General features: G+C 34.2%; 1 protein-coding gene and 1 long non-coding RNA gene across 3 annotated transcripts; both read left to right on the forward strand.

Moving 5' to 3' along the window:
• The first annotated feature begins 8,566 nt into the window (after positions 1-8,566).
• On the forward strand, positions 8,567-12,508 carry LOC105320649 (uncharacterized). Of its 2 annotated transcripts, none has more exons than XR_010710147.1 (4): positions 8,567-8,755; positions 10,437-10,513; positions 10,705-10,801; positions 11,014-12,508. It is a non-coding gene; the product is annotated as an uncharacterized lncRNA (long non-coding RNA). The 2 variants fall into 2 exon arrangements; XR_010710146.1 differs by lacking the exon at positions 8,567-8,755 and adding an exon at positions 8,816-9,064.
• Positions 12,509-21,427: 8,919 nt separating this feature from the next.
• On the forward strand, positions 21,428-22,567 carry LOC136272142 (beta-1,3-galactosyltransferase 1-like). Its single transcript, XM_066073223.1, has one exon. It carries the CDS (start codon positions 21,551-21,553, stop codon positions 22,550-22,552), a length of 1,002 nt encoding a protein of 333 aa, XP_065929295.1. The 5' UTR covers positions 21,428-21,550; the 3' UTR covers positions 22,553-22,567.
• The last annotated feature ends 167 nt before the right edge of the window (positions 22,568-22,734 follow it).

The raw sequence follows: 22,734 nt of genomic DNA on the forward strand, positions 1-22,734 counted from the left end.
CGACCAAACGTTGTGGTTAGATTCCTCGTAGGGAGAGCTGTTGAATCGTCCATACAGGAACTGGTGCAAACAGAGAATCGCATCCATCATGATGTGATCATGGAGGAAATACCAGAGATCTACGAAAATCTGACACAGAAATCTGTCGCCATGCTGCGATGGATCATTTCGTATTGTTCCCGAGCTCGCTATTTCCTTAAAATAGATGATGACATGTTTTTAAATCTTTCCAGACTTTTAAACTTTCTTAGTGAGCAAGCGCAAACAAATTCGATCATAGGGTGCAGGTTTGAACATTCGAAACCGCGTCGATATCCTTTCTTAAAATGGTATGTGTCTTTAGAACAGTACAGCGAATCAGAATACCCAGTTTACGTGTCTGGACCGGCTTACGTAATCTCTGGAGATATCTTATTCAAACTTTACCAAGCTACGAAGGAAGTTCCCCAGTTTGTGTTCGAAGATGTTTACATAACAGGCATGTGCAGGAAGCATATCGGGGCTGTCGCAAAATCGCACCCAGAATTCACCTGTGGCTACCGTGACGTTGCTCCGTGTGGAAGCCACTTTATGTACAGAATAACTGGCCACCACTACAGTCCCACCGAAATCGGTCGGATGTGGACAGAACTACAAGACAGGTGGTCCACCTGCCGTTTGATTGACGGTTTCGGGATTTACATAATAGTTGATTTATTAAAATGGATATTTTTGTGATTTGTGTGATATTTTCTTCAAAATATAATTGTACATGTTAAAGTTGTAATATCCCTCTGCTATTAATTTTGCCATATATTTTTAAAAAAATTTCATATTGATTTTCATCAAAGTCAATATCAATCGATTCATATGAAACAAAGTTTAAGTGATGAAGCGCTGCTAGATTTTTCAAAAAATTGATAATATGTCAAATCATGCTATGAAGAAAACTAGACATAGTGAAAAGCAAAATTTTACCATCGCCGCATAAAATTAAAAATCTAAAATGTATTTAAGAAATGAACTCAATGTCTACCCAAGTTATACGAGTATAACCTGGGTTGGGGCAATTTACGCTTTATAATCCGCGAAGCGGATTATAAAAAAAGCGTAAATTGCCCCAACCCAGGTTATACTCGTATAACTTGGGTAGACATTGAGTTCATTTCTTATAATTTAATTTTCTGTAATTTGCTGTGAAAATTGAGTCCGTTTACTTTTAAAAATGATATTAATCTGTTCAAAATTCAAACGTAACGTCAAGCGGATTAGTACGTTTTTGACGTTAGTGCATTGTGACGTGTCTTGTGACGTGCAAACCAGGTTATACAAATTTAACTTAATTTTTCTATCCAATCAAATGCCGCGTTACAACCAGAATTAAATTATATGAAAATAATATTTAAGAAATGAACTCAATATCTACCCAAGTTATACTCGTATAACCTGGGTTGGGGCAATTTACGCTTTATAATCCGCGAAGCGGATTATAAAAAGGCGTAAATTGCTCCAACCCAGGTTATACGAGTATAACTTGGGTAGATATTGAGTTCATTCCTTATAATTTAATTTTCTGGAATTTGCTGTACAAATTGAGTCCGTTTTACTTCTAAAAATGATATAAATCTGTTCAAAATTCAAACGTAACGTCAAGTGAATTAGTACGTTGGTGCATTGTGACGTGTCTTGTGACGTGCAAACCAGGTTATACAAATTTAACTAAATTTTTCTATCCAATCAAATGCTGCGTAACAACCAGAATTAAATTATATAGTTATATACATTTTCAATTCATATTACAAAACATATTGAAGCGCTGCATTTTAGTTCAGAATAGCACTTTGTTGTATAGGTTTGCAACAAAAATTGCTTTAATCAGCAAGAGTTATCTTTCTTTATCATAGACTATTGAAGGTTTTACATACAGTGCATGATAAATGGACACAGTTTCTAAAATTTCGGAAAAGGTTTTCTGTTTTTAAATTTGGAGAAGATAATGGTAAATGGATATATATTTAAGAAATCCTAAAAATGTAAACCAGAGCATTTTGTTATGTAATACAAAAAGGTAATCAAGAGAATAATCTTCCAGTAATTGGTATGATATCAGTATAGGGATATATTGTCTTGAATCAAATGAGATATTAGGTGTTTTTTTTTAAATTTGTTCTCATATCTGCTATCACATAATAGAAAAGCCTTCTTCAATTTTAAACATTTGAAATGCTATAAGCTTTAAACGATGATAACTCAAGAATTTGTAATTGTCTTGGTCACATTTTCCCAATTATAATTCATTCAGCTCTGTGAACGAGCCTTAGATAGAGAAATAAAAATTATTCCATCAAAATATTCTCTGGCCTTAAGGTAGCTCCATACTCGTAAAATTCTCTGAGGAAAGTTGAAAAACCGCACTGATTTCGACTTAATAGACTTAAATGTCATCAATTGTTAGAAAAAATATACATGTCATCACACTTTTTGAGATGCCAGATAAACATAAACTAAAGCATATTTTAGCATTAGAAAAATGTATTTTTTTCTGTTAAAAGTAAAATCTTGTTGGCAGAAATTTGTTTTTCTTGTTTAATTTTAATGTCAACTTTATCGGAAAACTAAAATTACAAAAATATTTTAAAATTAATCGTTGGAATAAGAAAAACTATAGCATTTAGACATACAACTGAGAGAAAAGTCAGAAAAAGAGTTATTTCCCCTTTGCATAGATAAAATAAATAAAAAATTGGAAATTTAGTATAAAATTAAGTGCGAAAATATCTTTAACCTACCAATAATTCTAATTACATCCATGTGATTATATTCACATAAAATAAATAAAACTATCTTGCACAATTTTTAAAGAATTCAAAGTTTTACAAAAAAGTGTGACGTCACAGAACACTGGATCTACTTTAAACATCAAACATGTACTGTACATGTACTGAACAAGTACATGAAATTTAGTTATATTAAAAAAAATTAATACATCCGGGGGGGGGGGAGAAGGAGGGGGAGGAATAGTCATGTATATATTGCCTCATAAATACTTCATCATTATGATACATTTCTTGTAATATTTTGAAAAGTTTTCTTTACTTTTTTGCCCCCTGCATTAAAAGAGCCCTGGGGTTCAATTCGTTCCGTTCAAATTTTCTTTCTCTATATTTGAATTTAAATAAGTGTATCGCCTTTCAACATAAATTGGGACCCAGCACCACCTCCCTTGTTGTTACATGCCTCAATAATTATGAGTTAACAGAAACAAAGTGGTGTTATTTTCTACAGAAGTTATCTCTCTTATCAGAGGGACATTCCACCTTAAAACATAAGTTTGTCATTTTATGGTTGACTTTCCCCATTTCACTGTACAAGACGCATCATTGTACCCCCGGAGAAAACAGGTAAGCTGGGACTGATGAAAACCAATAGCAGTACCACTATCTCTTTTACAAATAGAACGTCAAGATCGCATGCGCAAACACGGGGTTTGGCAAAATTCTGCGAAATGAAAAAAGCATTATAACATACGATTGCTGAAAATTTTATAAATTAATATAAGTTCGTATGTAATTATGAGGTTGTAAATATGGTCGGTGAGTGATCAAATCCATCATTAAACCCTTGGGTCTCTATTGGATTTAATCATACCCCGACCAAAATTATCACCCCATATTACTCAAAGAATGATTTATTATTCCTTACACAGTTACACACCCCAATAGTTTGAAAATTGTTTGGAGAGAAGTTTGACATATAAAATAACCAAAGCTCTGCATCTGTGATAGGTGAAGTATTTATGGCTCGCCGGAGACGTAACTGTACGTCATATTCCCGCCATAACATGTGCTGAGTTCTGGAAGCCCCAATTCTTATAGTGCTTATATCATTAAAAAATGCTCGAGCATGATCTGTGACTTTTCAAAAAAATATATTTAGCAGCAAAAATCAAAGTCATTTGTAATATTTCTAACTTTTGTATCTTTAGATTTATGTTCAGTTTGTATTTGCCATACCTCAAACACCAGTTGATGCTGATTACACTGTTCCTGCTGATTGGTCTGCATGCAAAAGTTTTGTAATGTCAACAAATGTTTTGTACCATATGTTTTCGTTTGTAGCCAATGATAGAGCCATTTTAACAAAGCCTGAACTTTGGGTAGTTGTGTTAAACCAGCAATGTGACGTAGTCCTGTCTATTTCATTGTCAGCTACTCGGCCATGGCTCTCTGAAATCTGCAAGATTTGTCTGGCTTTTGAGCTAAGACTACGCAATCGGTGCACACTTCGCTTGAAACCGCGTCATTTTTACCTTGTTTTGACGCAAGAAATAGATAGCTACGTCCTACTGAAAGTCCAAGGTCTTGTGAAAATGGTTCTACATTTGCCACCAAATCAGCTGTTACACAGACAAATCACAAGCACCTTTTCTCACAATAAAAATATATATACATTGTACCTAATACTACAGAAGGTGCACATCGCCGCAATCTTCGATTATTCAAAACCGTCACACCAGCTGGAAGTTTTGCTTCACCTTGAAACTCGTCAGTAAAATTATTTTGCGATCCTCTTCGTCTTCTGATCGGTCCTTCAACATCTCAGGTTTCTCCAAAACGGTTCATTGCACTTTTCATTAATAAAAATCACCCCTCAATCTGCATATTCTGCAATGCACCGTTTTGGTTGAATCGATTATAAGCTAAGGTGTTGATGGGCCGATCGGAAGACGGAGAGGATAGCAAAATGATTTACTCATGAGTTTCAAGCATACAGACTCTTTGTTTTCCACTGAGTTAAATATTCTCAACATGTTTTAAGTGATGGATGCCGATGAATCATTTTCGATTCGAGATACAGCGGAAAAAGAACTTGCATCTGTTTGCGCATGCTCCTAAAGACTTTGGGTTGGATAAAAGCCGAAAGTGATTGGGACATGAAAGGAAATGCCGTATTATTAGGAAATAACAGAATATTATAAAAAGGTTTACCGAGGTTACAAAAGGTAAACAACATCAGTTTACAATGGGGCAGACAATTTTTTTTTTCATTTATTCATTTTTGGGAGTTGATTTTAATCAACTCTCCTATGCACTTACTCAGGCAAACCGAAAGTGAAACAGTGTTTGGACCTAAGCACAAATCAATACCGCTGACAACACTTAGTTCCTGAAAATAATCGATAAATTCGATGCAATGTATTCTGAAGCATTGTTTTTCAAGAAAACCTATTTTTGATATCATAAAAATAGTAAGATTTTAAATGGTACAAACAGTTTAGATATTTTTTGAAGTCGTATGCATGTATTCATACGCTAGACTTCAATGTACTAGTCTCGTTCAAGCAGACGCTCGGCCGTCTCCGTTAATATCCGATAAAACAGTGAGTCTCTCTTGCTTGTCAGAGATAAACGGAGACAGTCGAGCGTTTGGTTGAACAAAACTAGAGTTCAATCTTGCCTGGATCCATGCAATTTCTCAGAAATATTTCGATTATCGATACTACTTGCCATGCAAAATAACATATCGCTGATTTTAAAATAAATGATAATCGATAAAATCAACTCCCGTCAGTACTTGAGTACTTTGATTTAAAAGTTGCATATAAGCGCATTGAGGTACACTTTTCTCCTCTCATTTATAGATTTCAATAAAATATATACCATTTTTGAATAAGTTTTCTCGTTATGTCACAAATGAGATAATTTTATTACTATGCCCTGAAAATTGCTGAATCATACCGGAAACAGTTATATTGCCCTCCCGGAAACAGTTATATTTCACAGGAAATAGTTATATTGCCCTCCCGAAACTGTAATATCACCATCGCGTGCAAGAATTCTGCATATTAATTACGTCAGGTTCAAAATTCAACGAGCCAGTTGCTAAGCAAACGTAAACAGATCCGCGAATTTTAAACATGTCAGGCCAACGTCTGCGGTTTGTTCATCTAAATTCAGATGAACTCGATAGTTTAATTGATGAAAAAAATTCGGCAAATACGACAAAAGTGATAAACTCAAGCGTAGGTGTTTTAAAAACATTTTCCTCTGCCTTGTGAATTACATGTAAATAAATTTGTTGATAACCCGAGTTTGATTTAATTAAAAATGTTATATAACATATATTACATGTCTTCTCGGGCGACAATACCAGAATATTTGTCCCTCGGTGACAGGAAAGCCCTGGAGTGTTATGTCGGCCTCTGCCTTCGGCATCGGGCGACATAACACTCCAGGGCTTTTCTGTCGCCTCGGGGCAAATATTCTGGTATGTCGCCCTCGAAGCCATGTAATATTATATAAATAGTGCCTGTTTGGGAGGGTAACAGTTGAAATTGACATCCCGAGAAAACCATTGTCAACCGATGCGAAGCGGAGGTTGACAATGGTTTTCGAGGGGTGTCAATTTCAAGTGTTATCCTCCCAAACAGGCACTATTTATTTTGTTATACTGAATGTCTTCATTTTTAAGAAACTTTTACTGCTTTTATATAGGAATAACGTGAATTCTACAGCGAACCGTACGCGCATAATTTTCGCGCATGTAACATTTTTTAATGTTACCCGTTGCTAAGTGCGTTGCTAACGCTGAGGGTAATAGAAAATATTATTAACTGCGTCTTAACCAATCAGATTTCAGTATTTAACATGAAAGTATAACAAATGTATAATATTGACTAGCTGATGGACAAATTGTACCTTATTGAGCTGAAAATACTGTAGATTCCTTATTTTACGCAAGAACATAGCTCCGTTATTCAACCGTTTTGCATCAATTGCGAGAATACTTAGTATAAAATCGCAAACCCAAAATATATCATAATTATATGTAGTTCACATCCGTCAAAAAATAAAGGCAAGATTTCAAAATCTGCAAGGTCTGCTTCTCGCGATTTTTACGCAGATATTCATTCCTAGCGATTAATTAGGAATCTACAGTGTTTTTAAGGTACTTCACTAACTTATACTTTTTTAGACAATACGTCACAAGATGGCAATTTTACGCGGATATTTATTCCCCGTGATTTTGATGTTTTGTTAAATTTTGAATCAATCGGATTAGCTGTATATTGTCATAGCTCAGTGGTTAAAAATCTGCGGTTTGTGAATGATTATCGCAGATCATGAGTTCAAGTCCGCCTGGGGCTTTTGGTCATATTGACTGAACCCATGATTTAACAAATATCGAATTTTAACACAATTTCCAATTTATTTTACATATCATATGAAAAGATAAACTTTTGAAAAATTACGGTGTTCAAAATTAAATAAATCAAATTAAAAAGATAAAATAGAATTAGGCGTTGGGCCAACACCAAAATATTGAGTTTTCCTTCCGCTTCATATACACGCAAGCGCAGGGGAATGTAAATACTGCAGCGTGGCATACATCATAAGCCAGAAGTCTCTCATTGAAACATGATGTCTTCAAGAACTATATATTTATTAAGATGTATTCTCTATTAATGCGTATTTCTTACCCCAGACATCGAATAGCTTCAAATTCAAATTCTTTTTTCAGTGTGTCAATCCCACTGTAACTATTTTTAGACAGAGATCGCAATCACGTGACACTTAACCAATGTCCAAAACAACTCAGTTTGTTTACATGTTCAATTTCCGGATGAGCTTGATTGACTTGTAAATTGATAGGTGATGACTTATGACCCGTGAAACTTTCGGTACATGAAATTTTGAGTAGCTCTTTTTATTTTCGTTGTCAGAATCAAAAAGTAAAACATCTATTTTGAGTCAACGTAAGATAATTTTTCATCCAAAATTGCCATTGTTTTGGCCTATTTGATTAATATATATATCTTATTCATCATGCTTTCTATTATGATCAAGGGATTATTTTTGCTGATTTGAGAAACTATTTCAAGGTGTAGTGATCACAAAACGTTTTCATAACATTTTATTCTGGTTGTAAGGTTGATTTCCAAGAACGTTTCCATAAAAACATTTTTAGAACGTTTAAAAAACATTTTATTTTTGTTGTAAGGATGCAAAAGAAAACATTATTAATACAACATTTTAAAAACATTTCCGTTTAGTTTTGACAACGTTGTAAAAACGTGATGAAAAATGTTATGGTTATTTAGCATAAAAACATTTCTAAAATATGTTATAAAAATGTTTTATTTGTGATTTTTATAACACGGTCAACTAGAAATGCCTGACGAAAATTGCTTTCATTGAATTGGTATTTCAAATGTATATTTCTTTATCGTCAGAAAACTGCTTATCATAGAGAATGAAATGTTATAAGACAGCATAATAAAAACATTACCCGGCAATGTTTGCAGAACGTTTTTAAAACGTCTAAATAATCGAATTGTTTTTTTTCTCTTTTAAATGCTAAAGATTAGCATACCTCAGTTATGCCATGCTACGGACAAAAAATGTTAAGCAATAACTACATTATATAACACCATATATTAAATATCATTATTAATAAACAAGATTAATTGATTTTCATATTTATACCGTTTGTTGTGTTTTTGTAAAATTTAAATATTATAAAGACAGAGCATGCATCTAACTGTGGAAAATATATGAAATACTTAAAGTGCAGGGCATTTGGGTTTTCCCTTTCAATTTGTTTATTGCGAGTTAATTGAATGTCACAGCGAGATGCCATGGCCAGGGTGAAAGCAGCCGACCCCAGTTATACAGTTTCCGCGCTATTTGTTATCTATTAAGTGGATCAGAATTTTTGAAAAACCCACGCCATTTACAAAGAGCAAGGATTTAGAATGGGGATATTTTCGGTAAATGTAAGTATTTTTTATCATTCAATGCAGAATAATAACTTTGGTAGTGTGCACATGTACATTTAACTGCTTTGCACTAAGCCATATCATATCTGTACCTTGCTTGTGTTATTTATTTGGCAATACATGTTTACATACGCTAGCAATATGCAACTCATTTGTGGTAATTCCAATACCACGTTGTTTTCAACTTTCAAATAAAGCTCCCAGAGCTTGACTACAGTGTACCATTCCAGAGTGAGAAGTTTAGTTTCATTGTGTTGATGTTAGCCGAATATATGACTTTCATGGACCGGAGTATTGAGCATATAGGTATTTGAAATTTATTTCCCAGCATTATATATGTATTTTTATATATTGAACCAAATGCAATTGTTGATTGAACTTAAATTGCTATTAAAATGCATCACAGGAGAAACAATTTTAATGATTCAACTAGACTTAGACCCTTGCGTGCACGGGTTGGCATTGCATATTATGTCGGGCATTTACGAAATAGATACATCAAATTTGCACACCATGTTGACATTCAGAAATCTTGGAATTTTTCATATTAAACGCACTGAGTTAGAGTTATCTCCCGTAATTTCTTTTATGAACAGAAAATATAAACATGATAAATAGCAAATTTCATCAGTTGTATAAAAAAATTTGTCAAAACAACAACCAGGAACCTGCGGTACGGGACACTTAAAGGAACACTTAGATTACACACACACACACACACACACACACACACACACACACACACACACACACACATATATATATATATATATATATATATATATATATATATATATATATATATATATATATATATATATATATATATAAACCCAAGACTAAATGATAAATAAATGTAATGATTACATGAATAAGATTAGTTACATGTAGCAATAAATGTACATGTAGCAATAAATAATATACTTGTACATGTATAACTATTTACCAATACCATAGAAATTCAACGCGCGTGATTCATTGCAAGCGCCTTTTTTTTTTTTTTTTTGGTTTTTTTTTGGAGATACATGTACATCAATGTACAGTGACACGATACTTAAAGCTCCAAAAATGTAAAGATACGTAAAAAAAAATTATACATGTACATGTATACAAATGTTGAATATAACGATGTCTATTTATAGGTTTGCTTATATAAAAAAATTGTAATGTGACAATTATATTTTTATTATTAATCACATAATTTGATATGATTAAATATAGCGTTCCGGATTGCTAGATTTCTTGATGCCATTTTGAGAACGAGGACATAATTAATAGCCGAGAATACTGCCTTGTTAATTAAGCATGGAGATTAATATCCTCAGTAAATGGGTCCGAATTAATTAAAACGCCTTTAAAACCCGCCTGATTAAATACTCACCAATTAACAGATTCATTGCTATTTCATAATTTGAGTAAATGTCTACTGTAAATGGATTACATTGATATATATTTCCGCGCACCTGATGAATTATTCAGAATCTTCAAGTGCAGAATTAGCAAAGAAAAGTCAAAGCGGATTTTGGTAAAGGTTTCTGTTCTTCATTTAACAAATATCCATGATACGGATGAGTTTTTATGTTCCTAAATTACTAACAATGCTCGGATTTAAAAAAAGTATTTATTACTTTACTATTGATTAATATTTTTTATTTAGATATGTCCTGCTTTTTTTCAGAATTAATTGCGAAATGGACTTCTCTAGAAACAATATTTCATTCATAATCGAAGACTGGAACACTTCAAATATACCGGGTAAGTTTCTTTGATTAAAATGTAATGTTTCCATCTACATGTAAATATTGAATTATTTAAAATCACGATCAAATTTAACAACAGTAAAACCAGCTTTTACAGCAATCAAACGTATATTTCATATATTAACATGATCAGAGTTATGAGGAGTATATATTACAACAACGGAATTTTCTTCTTGTTATATTCAGGTTTGGTTGGAGCCATTTTATACACCGTGGCGGCAGCTTTCCTATGTGAAGCCTTACACGTGTTTATTAAAGTCCAAGAGCTTAAGTTGCACTGCAGGTAAACACCATAAAAAAATTATTTCCTATGAAAAGATGACGACGATGATGATGATGATGATGATATAATGATGAAGATGATGATGATGATGATGACGATGCTTTAATATATTTTAAAAATTTTAATCAAACGAATGTAATCATTTAATCGATATTAAACAATAAATATTTAAACATTAAGATTCTACATGCTTTAAAATCTATTTTCGCAAGAAACTCAAAGTCCCGGTGCATTTGGGTCTGTCCACGTGTCACGTAGTCCTGACAGGGGTACGCATCAGCCTCGTTCTCGCTGTGTTGTCCGGAAAAAATGTGGGTGTGGATCTCGATGGGAGTGGGTGCTGGGACCGGCTATTTCTTTTTGAGACCGTGTCTGAACAGCGCAACATCCGGGGTATCAGAAGATGATGACGTCAACTGACATGGTCGTGCTCGATTGAAGACAGTCAGGAAATTAGGCCATTACAGCGTGCACAAATCGGCTCAACAGATATGCAGTGCACAGGATGAAAAACGTGACGATTACTATAAACAGACGACAGAAAACAACAACAATAATACAAACAACAGGTTTTGCACGGACAGACAGACGCCGCCATTACTCCACAGAGCTCCACAATGTGGAGAGGTACCGACACTCAAGGAAGAGCACTCCTCCACTACTTTCCTCCCGAGCGCACAACCCACCTGCACAATACAGAACATGAGCAACGAGGAACGATGGGACTACATCCGGGAAACTTTCCAGAAGCTGTCCCGTTCTCACCTGTACGCCGGGCTGGAGAGACGCCGGATGCAGGATCAGAGTTATCTCCCTTGTCAGAGCCCGCACAACACTAGCCACGCACACTGGGAGAGTTCCTTCGATGTGTCCGCCGTGGACTTCAACGATCTGCTGAACGAGGAGTCGTACCGGGCGAAGGAAATCGCCCAGGGATCCTGAGGGCGTTAGCTTGAGTTAACAAGAGTGTCGACCCACGGGACAGCCCTCACAGCATATTTATTAAGGTGTCCATCGAACCTGAAGGTGTCATTGATAGGAAAAGACATATCCACCTAGCATATTCCTTCGGTTACCGGGACCCGCCGTTACCAATTTCTGTCATGTGTACCCTGAAATATGAAGTTTTACCTAAAAATGCTATGAACTTGTCTTAAATTACGAATTTAGTTAATAAGTACTGCGCTGAGTGACTTCAATATGTTGGGTTCGATGGTGCCATATATCTTATTTCAAGGGTTATTCCTAGTTAAGAAGCCGGTGTGCTGATGAAGTTCACTAGCACTCTAAAGCACAGTCACATTTTCTAAACGTCTCGTGCATATTTACGTTCTAGACACAAATGTGCATATCTAGGTCTTGACCCTTATTGGAAAATTTACATTTTTAAAAATTAAGCAAAGAAGTTACCGAAAATAGGCATCGGACTCAAGCAGTAATATTCTCTTGGAGGAAAAAGTTTAGATCCGCGCACAAGTCACCTGTTGCTACATGTATTGAGTTATTTTATGTTTTGTAAATAATAATTGTTTATTCATCGTTATTTTCTACTCGTTTCTTTGCTTTGTATAGTATGTTTAGAAGTAAGCGTTTAACATTTTAAATTAAAAAAAAAACCCAGAAGAGGTCCAAGGAAAGTGATATAGATAACATCGATGTCGTGTGTAAAACGTTGCACTGAGTTTAACGTTTGTGCCTGTTCTATTTATAATATTAATTTAAAAATTTGTGTTCAGACATATATACCTTTGATTAATTTATTTTGTTATCTATATTGAATAGTTACTATTTATACTAATAAAACATATTTTCAAATTAGAAAAACAAAACTGCTATTCGTTAACAATCGCTCTAGGTTGTGAGTGACAAAATACCCACCCCCCCCCCAAAAAAAAAAATGCATGTAAGAATGGTGTTATTTCGTTTTTTTTTAATGTTACAATAAGCAGTCTAATTGTAGTGAACAACTATTATAAAATCATAACAATGCATAAATAAAAAAACCATCATTTTGGAATATATTAGTTCGTCCTTGTCTTTTACACACATGTACTGTAGTTCCGACGTTTTATATGTATAACGGATCGATATACATTTAGAGGATAAAACAATATAATAGAAAAAAAACCAAAACACTAATTTATTAACTATAGTTACAAAATCTACAGAAACAAATGCAAAATTAAAATATGTTTTTAAATACAACAGCTGAATTCCACACGCAGATGACATGATTGCCCTGTAGCTATTTTATTTGTGATAGATCTAAATTTAATCAACGTTGACATACAATAAGCATGCAAGATATACATAGAGGATATGGCATGAGAATTGATATACATGTAATAAAAAGACGTAAAAATAAAATCATTATCTTATTTTCAAAGCAACAACAATGTACTGTAAAAGAAGATGTTTAACTTAAAAAGTAAAAAATATAACGCTTGATATGACACTTCATTCGACTTCCTTTAAACTCTGTAAACCAATTTCTATTCGCAAGCAAGGTTCATGAGAGCCTTGTTGTCGAGAGTATTTCCCGCCAAGAATGTAAACCATAGTCCAGATAATTTTCATCTTTATCCTGAACAGTGGTCTGTGCAAATCAATCAAACAATCTATCTATCTATCTATCTATCTATCTATCTATCTATCTATCTATCTATCTATCTATCTATCTATCTATCTATCTATCTATCTATCTATCTTTCTTTCTGTTTGATTAAATTTCATCACTTTCACACATTTTGTACAAAATAGTACAGGTGCATGTTACAGTAAACAAAAATTATAATAAATGGTGAAATGAAAAGGTGGTTTTTTTTTTTTATCGAAGACTTCCACTAAGTCTTACATTTTTGAATCATTAACGTGTGGGACCAAGTCCAAGTAATTGTCTTTTGAAAAAATTACAATAACAAAGTCCTGGAAATCGTGATATTATACAGTGTATATCAAACCTGGTAAATCTGCGTGTTTTCGTGTCTCTCGCATGCATCACAAGTTTTCCTTACTTTTATACTTAACAGTCTTCTTTATGCAATTTTTTTAACGAATATTATGAAATATTTTGTTGCGTTCAGTTTCACTTCTTGCAAATTTATTCAAAACTAATGCTATTCGATATTGTGTGGCAATCTGTATTTTGTGGTATGGTTCCTGTCTCAGTGACTGTTGATAAGATTGTAACGCCCCGTGTAGGTCCCCCACAACGTGCTGACAGATCCCCAGTATCTGCCATGAGATGTCTCTTGATTCTAAATCTACATATCTCCCGTCATCATAGAGCAGCAGTGTCTGTAGGTCTGTCAGTGACTGTAGACACTGGGACCGGTTACCTAGTTTGTAGTTACTTAACACGCTTAACATGTCTGTCATTACGTAGGGAGAAATATACAAGTCATCAACACCGTTATCTTTACCTGCTCTTTGTTCTAAAACCAGTTCCATAATGTAATAAAACTCTTTATGAAGATATACATCGTATACCCAAGCTTTCTTCATACGTTTAGACAGAGACCAACCAGCCACACATTCATTGTTCCTTTCTCGGTCTACTGTGTCATACATGTACATGATATAGGGCTGAGTGAGTCTTGATTTAACCAGAGCTGTAACATGAAGCGCCTCTCTATATCTACATGTTCTGTAGTAAAACATAGCAAGATTCAACAAACAAGACACATCACCCACTCTACCTGCGAGCTTCAACAAGTTAATATTAAGTATATCTGATCTGTAGACTTTCTTGTTTGTATTACTTGATAAACTACTAGTACTGAGATTTATGAATGCTGTTGCAACTAAAACATCTGCAGTACAGTACTGTAATGTTAATTTCTCATATTCTGTAAGCGACTGATTTGACACAATTAGTATGAACCTCAAAATTAGATAATTTTTCTGTATGTTATCTTCTGCAAAACTTTTAGTTTCTATCTCTTGTCTGATACAAGCATCTGTATCAGCGGCATTCTTCATATGACTTAGAAGTGGTTCTTTTCTGACAAGACTGTTACATATAACTGGTTCAATCATTTTTCGGACAGTCGAAGTTTGTAACAAACAGGCCACGCCCATTTCGTAATACATGTTAAGCTGTTCTAACAGACACTTTCGTGTGCGTTCCCCTCTAACTGTCGACAATTTACTGGCAAACATGTTGTTTTGAGGGACAAAAAAGTTTGGAAACACACCACGATGAACGCATTGTAACAAATATTTAAAACATTTCCAGAAACAATCCAATAAGTTATTTGGACACCATGTAATATTTCCTATTTGTATCAGCCAGAACATCGTTGTCTTCACAAAATATGAACACAGGAGTGGTTCTTCTATTTTAAAATTGATGACTTCCTTTAGAAATATTTTCAATAGTCCGTAACACAGAAATTGCGTATGATTCATAGAATACACCAGTTTTTGTTCTGCCTGGGAAAACGATAATCTCCAATCAAGTTCATTTTCATCGCCTGCTATTTTAAGTCCAATGGGCACAAAATGACAACCATTCCTAAGAATATCATTAAACACGTGGTTTTGAGGCCAGTTATGCAGAATGCATCTTTTTCTCCAATAACAGGTTAACCGTGACCAGTGGGAACAATGAAAACAAAGAGCAAAGTCAATATCTATAACATCAATGAAACCGTTTGCACAAGGTCCATGGGTTTTTGCATTGTTAAATGTTTTCTTTCCACTAACCATCGTCAACAATCTTTGTCTCCACCTCACACATGACATGTACATGCCGTCATTAAATGGAACAACTGACGATTCAATGAATCTATCTCGTGGTGACGTCAGAAGTTGTAGTCTGACAAACCCCGGTGGTGTTTCAGTGTCCTCCATGAGAATAATTGAATGTTTTGGCAGATCATAAGCACTGGACTGTGATAGGTCAGTTATTACTTTATGATTGGTAGACCAGAGCATCCTGTCCAAGTCAGAAGATTCAACTCTAAAACCTTCCCTATAACTACCACTAGTCATATATCGCATACCATTATATATTTGTACAGGTTTCTTTATCATCTCCTCCATGTCCGCCACCTCCCTCCTAACGGTCACGTCTGTCGGTGTCCCTATATAACGACACAGACCCACGTACAGGGCCTCAGACACACGGCAATTGTCAGACATTCCGTGATTTGAACTTATGTCCAATTATCTCATGTTTCTTTTATAATATTCAACAGAAATTATTTACCATTTCCATGTATCACACAGTCATATACACCTTTGTTCTTGTTTACCGATCGTTTACCTGTATCTGAAAATTTCCAGCCTAATAATAGCAATACTAAAAACTAACCTGGTTTTTTTTATCGAATGTCTACTTTCGGTTTAGATGCTTACCAATCGTATATATGCCCGTATCTGAAAAACAATGTAATAGCAATAATAAAAACTATATCTTGTTTCGCTTTAGATTATCTGACAAATTATTAACGACAAGATTTTCTGTGATAAAAGTTTAACCCAAAGTCGTATCTTAATTTTTCCTTTTTTTTTTTAATTTAACTGAGATAATTTTATTTTCGTTACAGAAAATAGAAAAAAATATATGATTTTCCAGACGACAATCACGCTTGTTTTGTACATTAATATTCAATAAGAATTAATAACGATTGTAGCTAAGGTTTCATTAATTTAAAAAAGAATTGGGTTTAATGGTACGAATTAAATAATTCATGCATTAATTGGATAATATAGTGGTTTAAATTACCAACCGCACAATGCTAGTATCTGATCAATATTTGTAGAAAAACCTACATTAGGCACAGGTGGATTCACCAAACAAGTCTTAAAATCTAGTACTTTGTCTCTAACTAAACATTTCATCACAATCTACAACTCAAAAAATGTGGGACAGTGACTCTAAACTCTAAACAATCTAAGAGTTACACATGTTTATTGACGAAGTCTTCAGTTGGTAATGTCAAAGTATACACGTTACACATTATTATGAACACCATATAAAGCCCACTTTTAGGTGAAATTAGGAATAGACAATTTATGGCAAAGGAGAAAGGCCATTGGGCCACATCACTCATCTCATCAAATCAATATAAATATTTGAACATCTCAGCAACTCCTTCCAATATAAATATATGAACATCTCAGCAACTCCTTCTAATATAAATGTATGAACATTTGCACTAGTCTGGGATTAAAATTTTACTCGCCTTTGCTTAAGATTTTACCCCTAAAAATTTAATCTGAGACTGGCGAAAATGAAGCCTGAATGTACGTAAAGCGAATTTTACTTCATTTTTATTTACAATATATTCAAAACATACATCTTACAAAAAATACATGAATTTTTTTAAGTCAGCCTCGTTGAAAATTTCCTATGCTCAAACTTGGTCACAAAAATATTAGAAAAGTACCGAGGTCTGAGAAAAATTGAATAATTTATTTAATGTATATATAGAGTTATTTCTCTCTCTCTCTCTCTCTCTCTCTCTCTCTCTCTCTCTCTCTCTCTCTCTTTTTCATACAAGTAATCAACTAGATAATATTCCGCACATGCGCGGAAAATTAACACTCTATGTTATATAATACTATGTTTCTTGTAGGAATTTATGTGCATGGCATTTTTTTGCTTTTTGATGGAGCTAAAAAAATTTCCTTTTTTATTTTTAACCAAGCAGTTGGTGCATAATGCATTCAAGAAATGAATTGACTCACTTTATTTATTCAACATTTGCCAGATCTGAATTTCTATATGTATATACCCTAAATAAGTTCCTAGTAAATATGTTCACTCTTCAGGTAATCAATTAATACTATTTCATTGCAAGAATATATTTTGATGCAAAATCGAACAGTCTTGGATCCACCAAAGCAGTTCAACCACCTTACTCTCTATTTCGGGCTGGTTTATCTAAAATAAAATTAGCTTTTAGAATTTGACTTTCAATAACTTTTTATCAGGTAAAATTCAATTATAGTTTACGGACATCGACTCACACGTGTTGAAATACCAAAGGTGTAAGCATCTACTCTGGTGCAGGCATTTCGTAGTTTTTTAGTGTTTTTTTTGGGCAAAATGTCTTAATTTATAAGTAAACAGTCTGATTTATGTTAGATAATTCCTGAAAAAATTGATATAGACTACATATTGCATTGCATGGAAAATCTTTCTCTCTCTCTCTCTCTCTCTCTCTCTCTCTCTCATCAATTTATAATGTGACTCACATGTGCTTAAGGACAGGATCGACCCCCCCCACCCCCAGATTATAGACCCCCGGGACTTTATTGTTATTGTTTTCATAAAATTATCCTTCTATGACATATTTTTAGTCTAATTTATACATTCGTTACCCAAAATTACCTAAAACAAATATTTAAAAAAATCAGACTCTCTACATGTGGGTGTTGCTAAAATGCGGAACGGAACGGAAAACGGAAAATCTTATCTAATGTTATTTACTTCATAAATTTGTTAATCATGCTAAAAACGATATACTTAATGTAATTTTTTAATTTTTTGGAAAGATAAGCAATATAAGATTATTTATTCAAGAATAATTATTTCACTCGATATTCATATATACCTCGGGGTTCAAGCGATTCCCTTTCAGAAGCATTCACAATTCTCATTATTCTTGATTAAAAACGTCCTCTTCTGGCTTATCAGCTGATTTCAATACACGGCTGTAAATAAAGAAGTGTACGGTGTTTTGAATTTCAACGGACCCGGTTGATAACTTGAAAAACTGTGCAAGGTCTTCTGAGTAACTTACAACTGGAGAAAACATGTCAACATTTGCCATTATAAATCTCCGTAAGAAATCTGTTTTCGATCCTGTGATTTTTCCGATTAAAAAATGATAATGTGTCAATGAAGTTTTGTTGGATATTTCCCGTTTAATCTATTTTAATTGCATCTTTTACAGGTATTTGTATTTTTTAAAAAATCGTCCAAATGTGCTGTATGAATATTATGGGATCGACAAACTATAGTCCCAATTTATAATAGGAAAATCAAACCAGGCAATGTCTAGAGCTCTCTATTCGGATCATATGTATATAGCTGCAGGAAAAAACAACTGCCAAGAATTACAAAATGAAAATTTACACGTATTTGTATTACATGTATCGTTTTTTAGTTTATCCATGCAAATGTGATATTGTGGAAACATAAACTAAAGAGCATCCCGTGATTTAGCATGAATGTAATGCGCATGCGCAAGATTGTAAAATCCGAAAAATTCAGACGATTTCCGGATTTGTGGTCTTTCGATTTCTCGGTATTAAAGCTCAAAATTTCGAGTCTATTATTTTAATATAGTAGTATAGATTCCACTGACCAGATTTTTTTTGTTTCAGGGCTAAGAAATTCAGTGAAACACATCTGTTGCAACTATAATCAAAGTACTGAAGTATTGACTGGAGTTGATTTTATCGATTATTATTTACCTTAAAATCAACGACATGTTATTTTGCTTGGCAAGTAGTATATAATCTGTATTTGAAATACGCACATTTTTAAAATATGAATTCTCGGACTTTTCCGACAAGAATATTGAGAAAACCTCTTATGAATCATGTTGTGTAATATTTAAAAATGGAATCGATTCAATCAAACTATGTATCGGTATTCGAAATTTTTCAAAAATTGTATGGATCCAATCAATAATGAACTCTAGTCCGTTCAACCATATGCTCGGCTGTCTCCGTTAATCTCCGACAAGTAAGGGATACATATACCAGGTCACGTGATAGCTTGATGATGCGACCTCTAAATACTAGTTTAGACTGACTCTCTAACACTGTGCCGGATAATTATGCCAGTGCCAAGGTGGCATTTTTGCACCCGCTTAAGCTGCATGTATCGAAAAATTCAAATATGCCATATGATAGACCATTGCTTAAAGAGTTAACAACCACCTTTGTTATCAGTGTATCTCACCTGTCAGGGAAGATATTTACCTTTCAAAAATAAATTCCTATAGGAAAATAATTTTTCCCATAGGAAAATCAATATTCCTATAGGTAATTTGAAATTTCCTATCGGAATACAAGAACTTCCTATAGGAATTTCAATTCCGATAGGATTTGATAAAATCCGGTAGGAAAACTTAATATCCTATAGGAAAACTACATGTCTGAATCAAATTCCTACAGGAATTACCATTCTCCTATAGGAAATATAATTCCTACAGGACTTTTAAAAAATCCTATAGGATTGTCAATATTTCCTGTAGGAGAGTCAATTCTCCTATGGGAATTATCATTTTCCGATGGGATATTAATTTTCAAAGGTAAATATCTCACCTGTCAGGTGAAACACACTAAAAACAATAGTGGTTATATACTCTCTAGACAATGGTCTTCCATTTGGTATACATGGTTTTTTCCGAAACTGCATCTTAAGCGGGTGCAAAAATGCCACCTTGGCACTGGCATAATTATCCGGCACAATGTTCTCTGCTTGTCGGGGATGTACGGAGACAGCCCATGGCTGAACGAGACTGTAGTGAACTCTGGCGTAGGAATACATACGACTGCAAAAAATTTCTAAATTGTTCGTACTATTTAAAATCTGACTATTTTCAAGGTATTTATAAATAAGTTTCCTTTTTAAAAATGCTTTAGCGTACATTACATCGAATTTATCGATTATTTTCAAGAACTAAGTCTTGTCAGCGGTGTTGATTTGTGCTTAGGTCCAAACACTGTTTCAGTTTCGCTTTGCAAGAGTAACTGCATAGAAGAGTTGATCAAAAATCAACTCCCAAAGATCGAAATGTGTGAAAACTTTTTCAGACAATTGTGAAACTGTGACTATTGGGATGCTGTGAAGTCTTGATATCTAATGGCAATGGATTATACTGTGGATTTATATCGTTAATTTTGTGAAGTATAGTTCTGTGATAATACAGTTGGAAAATTTTAAATGATGTTGTTTTGTTGTGTATATGAAAATGTTTAAGACTCATGTCCTTCATATTTAAAACTATTGTATTAAAAACCTTAGGTTTGAAAAGTAGAAAGGAAGTTTCAGAGGGAAATGAAAATGATCCCTTAATGATAACAAGCAATGTTTAGAAAATGTTTCTTTCAAACGTTTTGTAAACATTTCTTAGAAATGTTTTAAGAAAATGTTATCATAACGTAACAAAAACCACACAGATTTACGTTGTAATAGCGTTTTTAAAAATGTTTTGTAAACATTTCTTAGAAATGTTTTTAGAAAATGTTATTATAACGTAAGAAAAACCACACAGATTCACGTTGTAATAACGTTTTTAAAAATGTTTTGGTAACATTTCTACAACGTTTTTAAAAACGTTTTTAAAACGTTGTTGTGTTAACTGGGGAGTCACCTTAAAGATTTTCAAATGTGATGTGAAGCTAAAAGACTTACATGGGATTGATGTCCATGTGATTAGTTTTTATCTTTGATAGAAAATGGGATTATATATATATTAAGGAAACATATACATCAAAGGTAAAGTATATGCAAAATTAAAATTCTCAATTTTTTTTCTTTTAATCAATTTCCTGGGGGCCGTATTTCACTTCATCCACTTGATGTATTGTGTATGTTTTACCGGATGTTGTTAAATAACCCTTTACCACAAAATGAGTGCTAATTATGTCCAATTTCCCGGTGTTGTAAATAGGAAGTCGAAATCATGTATTGTGCACTAAAATAACCAACCGATACATATTTCATTTTGTAAGTCGCAGTCTGTTTTGTTATTTCAAAGACAGTCGCATATTTACCAGAAAATGAAAAAGAGTAACAAGAATATCATCCGGATTCTGTGTGTACTGGTGTTGATTTATATTTTCTGCACCCCTTTCAGAAGGCAAAATGACAAGACAATGGAAAATAATCATGGACGTATGAAGATCTACATCGATGCAGATGTTGTTCATCCCCAGCCTGATAATTCGCTTGCCTGTGTTGAAAATGGGGAAAATGTGTTTTTGTTCATAATGATACCCAGCGCCATTACAAACTTTGAACAAAGAAACGTCATTAGGAGAACCTGGGGCGACGTCTCAAAAGTTCGACCAAACGTTGTGGTTAGGTTCATCGTAGGAAGGTCTGAGCAGCCGTTTCTACAGGAACTGGTGCTAAAAGAGAATCGCATCCATCATGATTTGGTCATTAAAGATATTCCCGAATTCTACGAAAATCTTACTCAGAAATCCGTGGCTATGTTGAGTTGGATCGTGTCGTACTGTTCCCGAGCTCGCTACTTTCTTAAAATAGATGATGACATGTTTTTAAATCTTCCCAGACTTTTAAACTTTCTTAGTAACCATGCACAAACAAATTCAATCGTAGGGTGCAAATACGAGCATTCAAAACCGCGTCGATATCCATTCTCAAAATGGCGGGTTTCCTGGGAACAATACAGCAAAAGCGAGTACCCAGTTTACGTCTCTGGACCGGCTTACGTAATCTCCGGAGATATTATATCCAAACTCTACCAAGCTACGAAGGAAGTTCCCCAGTTTGTGTTCGAGGATGTTTACATAACGGGCATGTGCAGGAAGCATATCGGGGCCCTCGCAAAATCGCACCCAGAATTCACATGTGGCTACCGTGACGTAGCTCCGTGTGGAAGCCACTTTCGAAACCAAATAACAGGCCACCACTACAGTCCCACCGAAATCGGTCGGATGTGGACAGAACTCCAAGACAGGGGGTCCACCTGTCGCTTGATTGACAGTTTCGGGATTTACATAATAGTTGATTTATTAAAATGGATATTTCTATGATTTGTGTGTTGTATTTTCTTCTAAACATATATGTTAAAACATAGTATACTAGTCATATAACGCTTTAACGTTGTCAATGCCATTGGATATATGTAAGACGTTCAAAGTAAGTCCGATGGTCACGCCAAAGTCCACTGGTCTGCTCTAAAATCCCGATGGATTTATCTGGTTTGCGAATGTGG

The sequence above is a fragment of the Magallana gigas genome, chromosome 10 (genome assembly GCF_963853765.1).
Source record: "Magallana gigas chromosome 10, xbMagGiga1.1, whole genome shotgun sequence".
NCBI classification, from domain to species: Eukaryota; Metazoa; Mollusca; class Bivalvia; order Ostreida; family Ostreidae; genus Magallana; species Magallana gigas.